The sequence below is a fragment of the Dermochelys coriacea genome, chromosome 11 (genome assembly GCF_009764565.3).
Source record: "Dermochelys coriacea isolate rDerCor1 chromosome 11, rDerCor1.pri.v4, whole genome shotgun sequence".
In the NCBI taxonomy this organism is placed as follows: domain Eukaryota; kingdom Metazoa; phylum Chordata; order Testudines; family Dermochelyidae; genus Dermochelys; species Dermochelys coriacea.
This window is the reverse complement of record NC_050078.2, coordinates 36,677,644-36,694,373: the sequence shown is the minus strand read 5'-3', so window position 1 is coordinate 36,694,373 and position 16,730 is coordinate 36,677,644. Positions and strand designations below refer to the sequence as shown.

Sequence of the window (16,730 nt, the reverse complement as noted above, 5' to 3'; positions counted from 1 at the left end):
AGACTTTTCCAAAAACATTTAGACTGAGGCAGATAGCTGGCATGGAAATTTTCAGTCCAAATGGCTAAAGTCTGTCAAAGTTTATAAGTCTGGGTCTTATAATTGGAAGTGTTGGGTAGCCTTAATATAAGGCATTGCTACCAGACCCACCTATAATATATTTATATTTCCAACAGTATTTGTTATTAGTACAGATGTAGGGATAAATATTTTTTTAAAGTAGCCTCTGCTTTTCTTATTCTTTCTTGCACTCACAATAAAATCTGAATGTAAATGCTATTATTTTATGCATGTAAATATTGGGTTTTTCCTGAAACAATAGTGTCTGAATTGAGACTTAATATACCAAGACATGAAGACTGCTAAAAAAGGAAGATCAAAGAAAGCTTAATGCAGAGTTTGTTTTCTCCAGGACTGTTACTAGTTTTATTTATTCATGAATGCTGCTAATGAAATATGCAGAAAGGAAAACAAAGGTTCTATGAAGCAGTTTCTTGTACTGTAATTAAACAGAAGAATTACCTACAAAGATTGATTTTCTTTTTCTCAGTGGTAAAAGGTCATCTTCAGATAACTCTGGTCCCTGCTGATCTATGTGTACTTGCTTTGAGTCAAATCCTGCCCTGGGACACTCATGCAAGCTTCTTTTGAAGTCCCACATTCCCATTTAAGGACAGAATTAGACCTCATGGCCCTAGAATTTTATTAAAAGTAATTTCAACTATATGCAAAAACCACCTTTAGAACTGTAATGAGTAAGTGGTGGCCTTCTGGTAACTCTGTGCAGTCTATGGGGGCTCTGCAACCATTCCCTCACAGCACAGTGAGGGCAGGCATTTGCCAATACAGTTTCCAGCATGTCTTCTCCAAACTTTTCACTGGGTGGTAGTTTGAGAGTGCTGCTTACGCTGCCCCTACATCACGGGGCCTGGTGGTGAAGGCTACAGACTGATGTACAGCCTAGGCTTATCCAGAGTGATTTTAGCACTGATCATTAGAACACTCATCCCTCAGGCAAGTAGAGTGAGATGTGGTAAGTAATGAGCCTTGTGATTTAGAGTCCCTGTTTCCCACAAAGAATGGAAAGAAAAATGTACAAGGACCCCTCATCCCTGCCATCTTGTGGGAGACAGAAAAAAGTAGAGCACACGAACTGTCAGGGTATAGTTGGGAAGCATGCCTCTCCCCAGAACCCAGAAAATGGTGGACACCACCTCACTCCCTTTTCTTCTCGCCAATGCTCCTAACTGCTAAACCTTCCTGTTCCCCTCACCCACACCCAAACACTCTGATGCCAGTGACTGGACTTCATTCCCCTCCCTGTTTCTGATTACACCCACCATAACACTTCAGAAATGATTCCCACCCACTGAATAGACAACATGGCCCTGTGAGCACACTGTTGGTGCTTAAAAACAAATAAATATCTTCTTTCTAGAGCATGGTTACAACTTACCATGAGAAAACAAGATTATATTTTAAAGTGTTTCATTTACTAATGCTGTTCTTTGTGGGGGGGGTGGGGTTTCCTACAGTCTTTGCTGAGTATTCGTGGCTCCCTATTTTCCCCAAGGCGCAACAGCAGAACGAGCATTTTCAGCTTCAGAGGTCGAGCAAAAGATATAGGATCAGAAAATGACTTCGCTGATGATGAACACAGCACTCTTGAAGACAATGAGAGCAGAAGAGAGTCTTTCTTTGCTCCAAACAGACATGGTGAAAGACGCAACAGTAACATTAGTGAAGCCAGTAGGTCATCCAGGATGGTAACAGCGCTTCCACCAAATGGGAAGATGCACAGCACAGTAGATTGCAATGGGGTGGTTTCTTTGGTTGGAGGACCTTCAGCTCTGACTTCGCCTACTGGACAGCTTCTCCCAGAGGTGATCATAGATAAACCACTGATCATAGTAACTTCACTGTCATATAAGCAAGTTTGAAATAGTTCAGACAGGTGTTTCTATGGCTGCAAATTCATCTATATCTTGTAATTCTTTTAATACAGTAAAGGTAGGGGGAGGGAAATCTCCTTTCAGATACATCTGGCAGAACTCAGCTCAAATATTCTGCTCTCCCTACATGCACTGTCTTCAATGGGAGATCTGCATATAGGATAGGGAGAGAAAAATATCTTAATTGAATGTTTTCATCTGGATCTAAGTTTTGCTCCAACAAAACACATTGAAATAGATAAACTTCCTTTAGTACACAACTAAGTAAAAGTACAGTACTTGCAAACGCATAGAACTAACAAGGGGTGATAGCCTATTCCCATTAATGTCAATGGCAAAACCCCAAGAACTTCAGTGGGAGGAAGACCAGGTACATAATATTAATGAGAAATGTGTTGATTATACACTCATTCAATTGCATTTAATTTTAGCTGAAGTTGTAAAATTTTGGAATCCTATATGAGATATTTAAAATATTTACAAAAAATGATGGTATATACAATATAATATTGTACAAAATGTATTGACACTGGCTAGTTTTTAATAGTACTGAAATTAATCATAAACATATTCATTACAATGCAGTATTTAAATTTCACTATTACCATAAATTTCTTGTTTTGTTTCTGTGTTGATTTCCTATCTTGACATAGGTCTTTGGACCAGAAAATTCAAAAAATTATCGAAGGAAACTGTCAGTTGGTATATGTGTGCTTGTGCGTATTTGATAGATCTTTTCATCTAAAAAAGATTCAGCCTGTTTATGTCGAGTCTCCTTTTCAGGAATGATAATTGTCATCACTTGTACAGAGCTTTTTATCTTTATGTTAAACCACCATTAACCAATTAATCACTGCAACCCCCTTGTGAAGTAAGCAAGAGTTATTATCCCCATTTCATAGGTGGTAGAACTAAGGCAGAGAGAGTAAGGGCTTGTCTACACAGTACATTAGTCTGCACCAGCTGGGAACAGGAAGTAAATACTCATGTGCACCAGAGTGTTGTGCTCTAACTGATGATACATATTAAAAGTTCCCTACTGCACGCTAATGTCATCCAATTTCAACCAGTACTACATTAACACACACACGGGAACTTTTAGTAACCGCCAGGAGGGTCTACACTGGTCAGTTAGTGCGTAACATGCTGCTGTGCTTTAGAATTTACACTCCATACAATGCAGATCAATGCATCATGTAGTGCTCTAAGTGACTTGCCAAAGCCATACAAGTAATTTGGTGAGAGAGCAGGAATTGGGATTCATGAATTCCTGACTCCCACTCCTATGTTCAGACCACTGTATCATGTCTCAAGCAAGAAGAGAAGAAAAAATTGTAAAAAAAAAAAAAAAAAATACACATGCTCAGGAGCAGTAGCCTGCTAAAGAATGTTTAAATCAGAGTTTAATATTTATTGCTTTATAAAGGTAACTTGAGATCATATAAAACAGAAAGCAAAAGTCCCAGGCCATCTTATATTATATATCCTAAACATTTATAAACTGGAATGGACTAGGAAAATATGTGGTGACTTCCATATTTATTGCAACCCTTTTGAATTGGTGAGATTTAGGTGGATGAAAAAATAATTATTATAACTTGATTTTTCCATCATAAGAAATGCTTTCATAGAAATTGTGAGATTTCTTAGCAGGATGGGAATGCCACATTTAATAGCACTAGCATCATTAATTCCTAACTACTGTATTTCATGCACCAATACTATCCTTTTAAATGCTAATTTCTTTGCCATTGCCACCTTATGACTGGCAAATATGGACATCTGTCAGGAACTTCGGATAATAGGCTACACCTGCGCTTAATTTCTAAAGGTTTCAGAGTAGCAGCCATGTTAGTCTGTATTCGCAAAAAGAAAAGGAATACTTGTGGCACCTTAGAGACTAACAAATTTATTTGAGCATAAGCTTTCACAAGCTACAGCTCACTTCATTGGATCCGATGAAGTGAGCTGTAGCTCACGAAAGCTTAGGCTCAAATAAATTTGTTAGTCTCTAAGGTGCCACAAGTACTTAATTTCTAAAGAAATTAATAAGCATTTAGCAAAAAAGATACCTGGCAGCAAATTTTAGTTTACTCCCAACATTCATTTAAATTAGCCATTGGCCCCCAACTTCCCAGCATTGCTTGGCAATTTGCTTCCCAAATTAAGAGTCACCTTGCAATACTTTCTCAAACAACTCCTTCAATGAAAGAACCTGAATCTCTGCTGGAACCTAAAATCCTCCTTCTCCGCCATCTAATCACACTGCGTGTATTTTCATATACCCACTTCCGATTAGCTCACTGCTTGTTGGGCAGTTTGAAATTCCCACCAGACATCTAGGAAACAGCAAAGATAATCCTAGTGGAGACAGAAACTTGCAGTATGTAAGGAAAGTCTAATATATTGGATAAGACGCTGTTCATAGCAGACTTTCCTTGAAAGTCATGATAGGATTTGTATATTGTGTTGTTAATAAGTTGCTGAAAATGGTTTAATTCACCAGCATTTCATTTGCAGGGCACCACTACAGAAACAGAAATAAGAAAAAGAAGATTGAGTTCTTATCAAATTTCCATAGAAATGTTGGAAGATTCTACTGCAAGACAAAGAGCAATGAGTATAGCCAGCATACTCACAAACACAATGGAAGGTATGTAACGAATTTCATTTTTATACACATTTCACTGAATTTTTATTAGTTGCTGCACTTAAGACAAGATGTACACAATTTCACTTGTAATTGTATAATTGGACAGGTGAAGTCTGTATGGCACTTGAAGTACATAATGAACATTTCCAGTACATGTTCTTAATCATTTAGCCTGATTTACCCTAAGACGCCTAAGATATTAATCCTAATCTATATTTTTTTATATATTGGCTCCAGTCTAGAACAGAGTAGGAGAAACAAAATAAACACTCTTAGGGAAATATTCCCCTGTGAGGAGAAAGAAAGAGAATTTCTCTTAATGCAGTCACTGAAAGGGAGATCAGGTCCAAAGGGTAACAGCCATCCAAGGGCAGATGACTAATTATGTTTTTTTTTTAAGCTGGAAAGGAGAAAGACTATTCCATGATACTAGCATTTATGATGAAGTGGTAGAGGCCAAAGAGATAGCTGATATCGCAGAATGGGATTTCTTTCTAAAACATCAGGTCAATAGGAGATTAAAGCAAACCTTTACACAAACTATCATTACATATTAATAATTTGGGATAATAACAAGGATAATAACAGGGATGTGTTATGCATGGTCCTTACCCAAAGTCCTTACCTTAAAGTCCAAGGACAGACAGACAAGTATGGAAAGTGAACAACAATCAATGTCTTTTAGTTAACCCCCCCCATAATAATTGGCTCCCTCCAACCCTATACATCCACTGCTTCTCTTGAGTTACACTAAAGGGATGCAGACAAAAATATAAATAATGTTTCATAAAAACCTTATATATTGCAAGTTCCTTCTATAAATATTTATTCACAAAAACTAGAAGAATGAAAGATGATTTGGAAACATGATGAAAACTGAATATACTGGAACTTCATTCAAATAGCATAACATTTTGACTTGCTCTAAAGATCTATCATGATATCTTTTGGCACAGTGTTACTGATTAATATGTGTAGGAAATTTTTTAACAGCAATTCTAAAAAGACAGACAAAGCCTATTTAATTTCCTTGGTAATGTGTCTTCGACCTCAAACTTTAAAGAAAATGTATAAACAAAATTTACAGAGTACTCTTCAACTTCATTTGTGAAAAGTCAAAATTTCAACAGATTTTTTTAAAATGAGTCACTTTCTCTTTTCTCAAAGAAGCAAATCAATCCAAGCTTAATTATAATCAGAGATGAAGATGTACATTACCTATCCTCTTGTAAAGATACTTCCAATGCATTTTTACAAATCTCAGATCACAGTAGAGTCTTCCTTTCTACTAAGTTTGATGTCAGTTGAGTCCATACAAATTTGACTGATTTATACAAGAAGTTAGTACAAATTTGCCAATGTCTCTAAATGAAGCACTATATGTAGATGGGTCAGTTTGCTTCCCATTATTCAAAATTCTGGGCCAGTTCTGCTCTCACCTATGGGAGCTCTTCTGTCACCTCTTCTTTAGCTGAAGAAGACTCTCACTGTTTACCTTTCTCTCCCTCTTCCCTTACTAGCAAGGACAGGCAGAAACATCAGATAGATCTGAGCTTATGTCATCCTGATAGCTCCTTTGTAGCCTCAAAGTCGGTTTATCAGCCTCTGGAAGATGGCTAGGGAAACCCTGTCTTCCTTGTCCTCCAAATCATTCTCTCTGAAAGCCCATTTCCATCCCAGTTCAGGGTCACTGTCAGTGACTGAGATGTGGGTGTTTGAGGCTAGTGATTAGAGTAGGTATCAGTAGCCAGAAATTGTAGCCCAAGGTCAGTCAGAGGCCAGAGATAAGGGTCAGGAGCCAGGAGATGGAACAAAGTTCAGAGCCGAAGACAGGAACCAGAGCGAAGGGTGAGAACTGGAACTAACACAACCAGGGACAAATGCTTTGTACAGTTGCTGAACTGGTGCTCAGCTTAAGAACTGGTTGGCTGACTCCTCCAACTGATCATGTGGTGTAGCCAATTATGCAGACTACTATAGGCCCGCTGCACTCATTAGGTTACCTGGAGACTAGCTCTGCTGGAGGCCCTGATTCCTAACAATAATCCTCCCCCATCAGCATTCTGACTAGCTAAACATTCAGAAATTTGGTTATTCCAACCAACCAACCTGTTCTGTCTTACTGCAGGAAGATCTTCATTACCAATATTTATACAGAATTTTGGAAATTGCTCACCACCTACTGATGGCCCTTGCAATGCACACACTCAGACGCAACTTCTATTAAACAGTGCCGGGACATTTTGCGGGGGGAGGAGGGAAAAGGGGTAGGGAGCTAACTTCTTTTCACTTAAACCAGGATATCTCGATGTTCCTTCTGTCCCATCCCCAAACATCCCATCAAGGTTTGATTTCTCACACGGATGTTCATCCTTGCAATCAAACATTATTTAGAGGCAATTTGGCTTCTGGAAATCTGACCTTTATGATGATGTCAAATGTCAGGAAAAATAAGAATCAAATATTCCCAACAGAGGACACAGGCTTTCATAATAGCTCTGCTTCTTAATTGATAGATTTATTGTAATTATATGAGAAGACAACTTGTCCTACTAAAACTGAGTGGGGGAAGGGGTTGTTTGTCTTAACCCACATACTGCATTTTTAAAAAAACAAAACAAAACAGTGGTTTGAGTCAGTGGTGGATTAGCCACTGGGCCAAGAGGCCCAGCCAATTGGGGGGCCCCAGAAGAAGGGTGCCCTTGTGCCCCGACTTGCTCCACCTGGTGCTCCTGCCGGGGAGCAGGGTTGGGGTGCAGGGGCTTGCCCCACTCTGCCTGCCTGACACTCCTCCCGGGGAGTGGGGTTGGGGTGTCGGGGCTTGCTGGGGAGTGCCTGGGGAGGGGACTTCAGGCAGAAAGAGTGGGGAGGGGCCCTGACTTGCTCTGGCCCAGGGCCCCACAAAACCATAATCCACTACTGATTTGAGTAAAGAATGAGAGTATCCCTTATATTGCAGGTTTCAGAGTAGCAGCCGTGTTAGTCAGTATTCGCAAAAAGAAAAGGAGTACTTGTGGCACCTTAGAGACTAACAAATTTATTAGAGCATAAGCTTTCGTGAGCTACAGCTCACTTCATCGGATGCATTTGGTGGAAAAAACAGAGGAGAGATTTATATACACACACACAGAGAACATGAAACAATGGGTTTATCTACACACTGTAAGGAGAGTGATCACTTAAGATAAGCCATCACCAGCAGCAGAGGGGGGAAAGGAGGAAAACCTTTCATGGTGACAAGCAAGGTAGGCTAATTCCAGCAGTTAACAAGAATATGAGAGGAACAGTGGGGGGTGGGGGGGGGGGGAGAAATACCATGGGGAAATAGTGAACTATTTAAACAAAGTAAAACTATTTCCCCATGGTATTTCTCCCTCCCACCCCACCCCCCACTGTTCCTCTGATATTCTTGTTAACTGCTGGAATTAGCCTACCTTGCTTGTCACCATGAAAGGTTTTCCTCATTCTCCCCCCCCCCCCCCCCGCTGGTGATGGCTTATCTTAAGTGATCATTCTCCTTACAGTGTGTATGATAAACCCATTGTTTCATGTTCTCTGTGTGTGTGTGTATATAAATCTCTCCTCTGTTTTTTCCACCAAATGCATCCGATGAAGTGAGCTGTAGCTCACGAAAGCTTATGCTCTAATAAATTTGTTAATCTCTAAGGTGCCACAAGTACTCCTTTTCTTTTTCCTTATATTGCAGTATGTGAAAGTAGTGGTTCAGTATTGTTTATTGTGCTAGTGAATATGTCTTTAGTCGAGAAAATAGTATACTATACAGCTAATGTGAAAGCAGTATCATTATACTTACAAAGATATAAATGCTCATTTGGAAATGTGTGTATTTAGTGTACAAATTGCATATGACTAATTCTTTCATATAGTATATTTTAGCTGCACATAAACCTTTGAGATATTATTTTAATTTTAAACTAAGCTCTAGTGGCTCTGTTAGGAAAATTGTTGGTTTTATAAGTTACTGTTGCACATTTTTTTTCAGAACTTGAAGAATCCAGACAAAAATGTCCACCGTGCTGGTACAGATTTGCAAACACTTTCTTGATCTGGGTCTGCTGGAGCCCATGGTTAAAAGTAAAACATATAGTCAATTTGGTCGTGATGGATCCATTTGTTGATCTTGCTATTACTATCTGCATTGTTCTAAACACATTGTTTATGGCCCTGGAACATTACCCAATGACAGAACAGTTCAGCAGTGTGCTGACTGTGGGAAACCTGGTAAGTGGGTTTATCCACGTAGTGGATAAAAATGAATTTTCCTAAAAGAAAGTGTGTATATATAGCATTCATTATATAGATTAGAAAGATAAAAACTTGTTTTAACTTCATTCCAGACAGCCTTTTATAAGCAGGTTAGAAAGTGTACATTGGACTCTCACAGGTAAGAGTGGCCTCTTCCATTGATGCCATCGTTACACCAGATTTTTACAGGAGCATGATCAGGCCCATAATCTTGAGTTGTACTGTAATCATTGAATATTGTTTGACAGCATAATCTTCAGTTTACGTAAATTGCTTGACAGATTCTTTGAAGCCTATCTTAGAGTTTGTCTTTTTTAGCTGCTAGATGATGATTTAATTCTCTCCCGTTGGTGCTGACACTCTTTGCATAGAAAATATTTTTTTAATGTCAGAAATCTAATAAAATATTCCACTATCAGAATAGCTCTTTGAATTGTCTTCAGTTACTTTTATATGAAAGTACTAATTCTGTAATAATAAAAAGGAGTATTTGTGGCACCTAACTAACAAATTTATTTGAGCATAAGCTTTCATGAGCTACAGCTCACTTCATCGGATGCATTCAGTGGAAAATGCAGTGGGGAGATTTATATACATAGAGAACATGAAACAATGGGTGTTACCATACACACTGTAATGAGAGTGATCACTTAAGCTGAGCTATTACCAGCAGGAGAGCGGGGCGGGGGAGGGGAGAGCCTTTTGTAGTGATAATCAAGGTGGGCCATTTCCAGCAGTTGACAAGAACATCTGAGGAACGGGGGGGGGGGGGGGATAAACATGGGGAAATAGTTTTACTTTGTGTAATGACCCATCCACTCCCAGTCTCTATTCAAGCCTAAATTATTGTATCCAGTTTGCAAATTAATTCCAATTCAGCAGTCTCTCGTTGGAGTCTGTTTTTGAAGCTTTTTTGTTGAAGAATTGCAACTTTTAGGTCTGTAATTGAGTGATCTAAGAGATTGAAGTATTCTCCGACTGGTTTTTGAATGTTATAATTCTTGACGTCTGATTTGTGTCCATTTATTTTTTTACGTAGAGACTGTCCAGTTTGGCCAATATACATGGCAGAGGGGCATTGCTGGCACATGATGGCATATATCACATTGGTAGATGTGCAGGTGAATGATGTGTTTAGGCCCTACGATGGTGTCCCCTGAATAGATATGTGGACATAGTTGGCAACCGGCTTTGTTGAAAGGATAGGTTCCTGGGTTAGTGGTTCTATTGTGTGGCATGTGGTTGCTGGTGAGTATTTGCTTCAGGTTGGGAGGCTGTCTGTAAGCAAGGACTGGTCTGTCTCCCAAGATCTGTGAGAGTGATGGGTCATCCTTCAGGATAGGTTGTAGATTCTTGATGATGAGTTGGAGAGGTTTTAGTTGGGGGCTGAAGGTGATGGCTAGGGGCGTTCTGTTATTTTCTTTGTTGGGCCTGTCCTGTAGTAGGTGACTTCTGGGTACTCTTCTGGCTCTGTCAATCTGTTTCTTCACTTCAGCTGGTGGGTATTGTAGTTGTAAGAATGCCTGATAGAGATCTTGTAGGTGTTTGTCTCTGCCTGAGGGGTTGGAGCAAACGTAGTTGTATCATAGAGCTTGGCTGTAGACAATGGATTGTGTGGTCTGGATGAAAGCTGGAGGCATGTAGGTAGAAATAGCAGTCAGTAGGTTTCCGGTATAGGGTGGTGTTTATGTGACCATCGCTTATTAGCACTGTAGTGTCCAGGAAGTGGATCTCTTGTGTGGATTGGTCCAGGCTGAGGTTGATGGTGGGATGGAAATTGTTGAACTCCTGGTCGAATTCTCAAGGGCTTCTTTTCCATGGGTCCAGATGATGAAGATGTCATCAATGTAGCGCAAGTAGAGTAGGGGCATTAGGGGACGAGAGCTGAGGAAGCATTGTTCTAAGTCAGCCATAAAAATGTTGGCATACTGTGGGGCCATGCGGGTACCCATAGCAGTGCCGCTGATTTGCAAACTAAAGTGCCACAAGTACTCTTTTTCTTTTTGCGAATACAGACTAACACGGCTGCTACTCTGAAACCTGTAATTCTGGAATGGCATTCCTCTTGCTACTAACATGCCAGTGCCACTTTAGGGAACTGGAAAAATATTCACCAAACAGGAAGATTATATTTTATTGCGTATCAGAAAGTGCTCAAGTGTTTGTAAATTTACCAACAATATCTCTAGAAAAACTGGGTGTCATTTAAAGCTGGAATTTGAAACTAGGCATTTCAGAACAAAAAACAAATATTTTTTAAATTTCTCATGAACTGGAATTTCCAAGAAAAAAAATCAGTTTCAGAAAATCTTCATTTTGGAATTCTGAAATTTTATTTAGAATTTTATTTTATTCTCTCTTCTCCAATAAAAATTTTTATATTATTTTTACATTATTTCATAGCATTGTGTGCTAACTGACATGTCAATACATGAAATAATTGTGAAAATAGTCTATTTTTTTTTTCAAAATCATTTAGGGCAGCTTCTTCTTACTACTGACTGAAACATTTTATCTTTTCCACATCAAAGGGTCACTCCAATCAGTACTAAATAGCAGCTGCCCTTATGATATTTAAAATAAAATTAAAATCAAACAATAGAATAGAATATTTTAACCATTATTTTGTGTCTTGTCAGTAGCAATCGAAGTGCTGACATGGTATGAAATAATATAACAATAAAATAAAAATGAAAAACATTTAACATAAAATTTTGGAATTCTGAAACACATTTTCAGAATTCTCAGAATGGAAATTTCTGTGCAAATGTTCATAAAAGTAAACACATTTTACTAAATGTTCTGATTTAGACAGAAATGGCATTTTCCATCAAAAAAATTCCTACCAGTTCTAGTGCCATAATTTTTGTAATCCAGATGAAATGTGTTATGGTATTGTAGCATTGATACTAATACTGTATTGGACAAATCACTATAAAGAATAGCTAAGTACATTTGACAGTTGTGTGTGCAGAAGTGTTGTGTCAATTTTACATATTTATCTACACACACTGTTAAAACCTCACCCATAGGCTTGGAGCTATGCACGCTTGCCTTTTTGAATAGTAACTGCTAACTTTGTTGTTTGGGAGTATATATATTTGTATATATATACACTCTCTCTCTCTCTCTTGCTCTCTCTCTCTCCTGTCTCATCCACTCCACTTGCCATTTTCACGCTTAATTGCAAGAATTCTGTGTCTGAGAACAGGATTCTTGTAAATTTTTAATCCCTTGTCAGTGCACAAGATTGCAGAAAGTATGGATAGGAGAGGGATGGAATGAGACACACAGAGTCATGCCATATGCACGCCTGAGAACCAAAATCAGCCAAGTGCCCTGATTATCATTGCTGGGTGATAAGAAGTCTAGCTTCTATTCATATTGAACACTAATTTAGGAGGGCTGACATATAGCTCTGTAAGAAGATGTTTTAAAGAACAGATACATTTTCTGTAGCCTTTACATTTTAGCGATGACCCTTTAAAACAGTACATTAATAAAATATAAAAACACAGAAAATTAAAATAACAATCTGAGATGCTCTTCTATAAAATAGGGTTTCCTTCCTCCTGCAGCAACTGAAATAACTCATATTTTCCTTGTATTCATTACATATTCCAGAATATTCTTTCCCAAGATATTATAGTCTGTCTCTGAAAAGATTAATTTAGCCCCTCTCAATCCAGCCATTTGCCAATCCAAGGTCCTGCTTTCTACCTTCTCTCCCCTCCCCCATTTTGAGTTGCTGATTTCCTTTCTCTGCATGTTAACAAGAAGTAGGCTTTGCACTATCCATTCTAATAATTCATTAACCTTAATTAAGGGTATGTGCATGCAGAGAATGTTCTCTCTACTAGTTTCAATTAAATCCTCAGTTCCTCATTTGGTAGTTTGCATCCAAAGAATGTTTTATTATTTATTGATATCATATTCTATTGTTAAGGGATTGATTATGATATGGCAAACAGAAGATTGTGCTCTTGCAGTATGGTTATGAGAAGGAAGAAATAGTTATGAAATGTAATGATTCACTTTCTATACAATTTATTAGTCATTTTGGATTAGAACAACCAGTAATTATCAGAAAAGGTAGATTAATTTCAGCTAAAATGTTCTATTTTCATTGGTTTTGATAGTGCAGCAAAAGCTCAAGAAAAATTATTTGTGGGTGATGAGTATGTGTGTTTGGGAAGAGACTTTTTTTAAAATTTATTTTTCATTTACTACCTTAATCCCTTGACCCCAATTGTAACTGTTCATGCAGAGTTGTCTCCCTTTTCCTCTGATTATGCTGTAATCGCCGTTAAATCATCTAACTGTATAATTTTGTTATTTTTGAAAAGTAGTACTTGTAAAAAATGTTGATATGTACCATTTGACCGTGATTAATGTTTTAATGATGTTTCAGGTACTGTACTCCCAATTCTGAAATTCCCAAATTTAGGTCCAGTCACCCACAGCATCATAGTTGCATAGAGGTTTGAAAAAGTCAGTCCTGCTGCCATAAAATTAACTATTGTGGGACTGAGAGAAAGTGGGATGAAGGAACTGCACAATCACAGGGTGGTGGCAGAATGCACAATTCCTGCTTCAGCAGATAACTAGGAAAATCCTGGATATACTTCTGTGGTATTGCAGAACACTCGGATGTATCCTGCACTACATAATTTGCTTCAGAATCACTAGGGCTTTACATGCTGCTTATCGGTATTTAGTGCAGAAGAGATTTAGGGGTGAAATCCCTGGCCCCACTAAAATCAATGGGGTTCTGCCATTTAAGCCTTGGTCCCTTCAAATATTTTGAACCACATTTTTCCATATGAATGTGGAGCTCACGGAAGATGCTAGATTGGATGGAACCCTCTCTTTATTCACAGAACAGGTACAGCCCAGACAGAGCAAGCTTCTCTGTCCTATTCCACCTCCATACTTCAGTTCTGACCTGAAGTAACCACATTCAGTTAGGGAAGAGTTAGCTCAGACTCCCTCTCTTCTGAGACTGCCAGCAAGGATGCAAATTACTGTCAATTCTTGTGTTATTTTTATTTGATGTATCCTGTAGGAAATGGAGTGAAAGCACCAACTCATAAACCATAAGTTACTAAATAAATGCCAGAACGTAAAGTCTTTCACTCACTGATTTTAATTACTGAATATTACTGTGTGAAATATTAGGGAACTATGTAAATATATAACAGACTATTACATATAACAGTTATAGACTGAGGGTGACTGGCTGGTGGGCTTTGCCCACAAGCTCAGGGCCTAAGTGCCATATTTGGGGTCTGGAAGGCATTTTACTCTCAGTCAAACTGCCAGAGATTCTGGGAAGGTTTTGCCTTCCTCTGCAGCACTGGACATGGGTCACTTGCAGGTTTAAACTCTCTGTAACTTGAATTTTTTAAATCATGATTTGAGGACTTCAATAACTCAGAGGTTATGGGTCTATTACAGGAATGGGTGGGTGAGGTTCTGTGGCCTGTAATGTGCAGGAGATCCGTCTAGATGATCGTGATGGTCCCTTCTGGCCTTAAAGTCTATGAGTCTACAGCTGGATTGTAAAAATTTGCTCAAATACATTTATTAACAAACTTCCAGTAAATTAGACTAATTGATTACATTTTGCATTTAGGTATTTACTGGGATCTTCACAGCAGAAATGGTTTTAAAGATAATTGCCATGGACCCTTATTATTATTTCCAAGAAGGCTGGAATATTTTTGATGGTATTATTGTCAGCCTTAGTTTAATGGAACTTGGTCTTGCAAATGTTGAAGGATTATCAGTTCTCCGATCATTCAGATTGGTAAATATATTAAGAAAAAACATTTACATGGGTTTTTTATTGACAGGTCCTAAATATACTTATAATTCAGCCACAGTATGTTTATATGGCACATTCAGAAAACTTCTATTTTCACTGCATGCACAATGTGATGTGGAATAGTACTGGTGGAAGAATGTTTGTGAATGCTTAATTTTTAAAATCAGGTCCAATAGTAATAAATCTGTTTTTTTTAACACAAGGTTCAGGTAACATGTACAAACCCCTTATATTTTAATCTCATTTTTATATTTTTTTATAAAATCCACTGATGGATAACTGATGAAACTAAGAGAGAGAGATACTATCACATTTTCAATTTGTTGTCAATAATTTAAATCTAATTTATCAAGGGAGAGAGCAAAACATGGTACTTTTCAAGTCTTTTTATCAACAGTACAGCAAATGATGGAGTGATAAAAGATATTATTAGAGATGATCAGAGTGTAAGATATAGGCATGTAAATTATAAGGCAGCATCATATGTCATATATTTATATACATATATACAATATATACATATATTTTTATGAATGTACCTTATCCATCTGTCTTCCCCCAATCCAATACATTTATTAAAAGCTAGTTAAGGTTGTGCAAAAACATAATTACTAATACCACCATAAAAAAATACACAACATCATCAGTTAAGTCCTGACCTGACCCCAGCCTTCCGAACATTTTGCCTTCTCTCTATTTCCTCACCTCCATTCACCGTTTGTAATATATTTGCTTCAATGGGAAAAGGATGGAGCAAGAGAAGAAAAAATGTAGCAATAATTACTACGATTTCCATTAGATGTAACACAATACCATATCAAAGTAATGCCTTTATCATGGCATCACCTAAATTAAGAATGTTTCAGTGAAATATTTATATGGTACCATTGTAAATGTGTAAATGTCCAACTTCATGTTTTTACAGGCCAGTGTACATATAGTTACTGGAGCCACAATAGGCACTATTAAAAAGTCAACTTTTATCAGTTGTTACCACATGTAGTTTCTGAAAAACTGTAATACTTCCCAATACTAAGAATAGGAAATAAGTAACTAGCTTAGGTTTTTTTATGGCATCCATTGCTGTGACATCTAACAACTTCAAATACATTATGTTTACTGAAAAAAATGTTTTGTTTTTTAGATGGAGATCACTTTATCACTATCAAAATATTGCTTTAAAATTTGTCCACTGTTATTAAGGCTAGATCGTTCCTTTAAGACCCACCTCACAGGACAGCGTATTGAGGACAGCGTGGAGCTGCTGTAGGTTGAGCACTGCATCTGATGTAGGGAAGTGTAAACTACTATAAGGAGTGTAGCATATTCCTGTCCGTACAGGAGTTCAAATGGAAAACAATTCCACACACTCTCATAAAAGGCCCCACCCACCCTCCTGTGAGAGTTGCCAAAATGAGATGCTGTCCACAGCAGTTTGTGCAGATATTAAAAATAGGTTTGTGTGTGCTCACTGATTTGACTCCTCTTAGGGGGGTTCACATGCCTTGCCAGGCTTTACGAGGCTCCTTGGACTTGATTGAGGGAGAGGAGAAAGTGCTGACTATCTACCATACACCCTCCACTTTAGGTACCATAATGAGCTGTCCCTCACAACAGATTGTACAGATTTTAACATTATGATCCTTCCTCTATCTTTCCACTTGCTTTCAAGAGCAGTAAATTGTTTACAATGTGAACCTTTAAATTAGCATAATTGGGTTTCTAAACTGACACCTCAGTAAAATGAACAGGATAGGTCACACCTCTCAGAATGATTGTTTCAAGATCACCCCTGCATGAAAGTTCACCAAAAAACCCGCGCTCAGGGAGAACAGGTTCCAGAAGTGGGAACCTTCTGCTAAGAACGTTTTTAGATGCTTGGCTTGGATTATTTAATCCTATGATCAGACAGGATATGTTACCTAGTATACTGTAGTGGATCCAAGTCCATTTAGGGTTTACCAATACCTTGAACGACATCAAAAGGGGAAAGGTTGTCAGTGTAGTCCATGGAGCATCAGTGCTGTAAATT

At 38.1% G+C, this 16,730-nt stretch overlaps 1 protein-coding gene across 5 annotated transcripts in view; it reads left to right on the top strand.

Moving 5' to 3' along the window:
- Positions 1–16,730, top strand: part of LOC119863247 (sodium channel protein type 2 subunit alpha-like) — a 111,226-nt gene that overhangs the window by 45,084 nt on the left and 49,412 nt on the right. For all 5 annotated transcript variants that reach the window (XM_038421284.2, XM_038421280.2, XM_038421282.2 and 2 more), the window contains 4 exons: positions 1,536–1,883; positions 4,473–4,605; positions 8,609–8,847; positions 14,507–14,680. In XM_038421284.2, the coding sequence (XP_038277212.1) occupies positions 1,536–1,883; positions 4,473–4,605; positions 8,609–8,847; positions 14,507–14,680 (894 nt within the window). The remainder of the gene's footprint in view (positions 1–1,535; positions 1,884–4,472; positions 4,606–8,608; positions 8,848–14,506; positions 14,681–16,730) is intronic.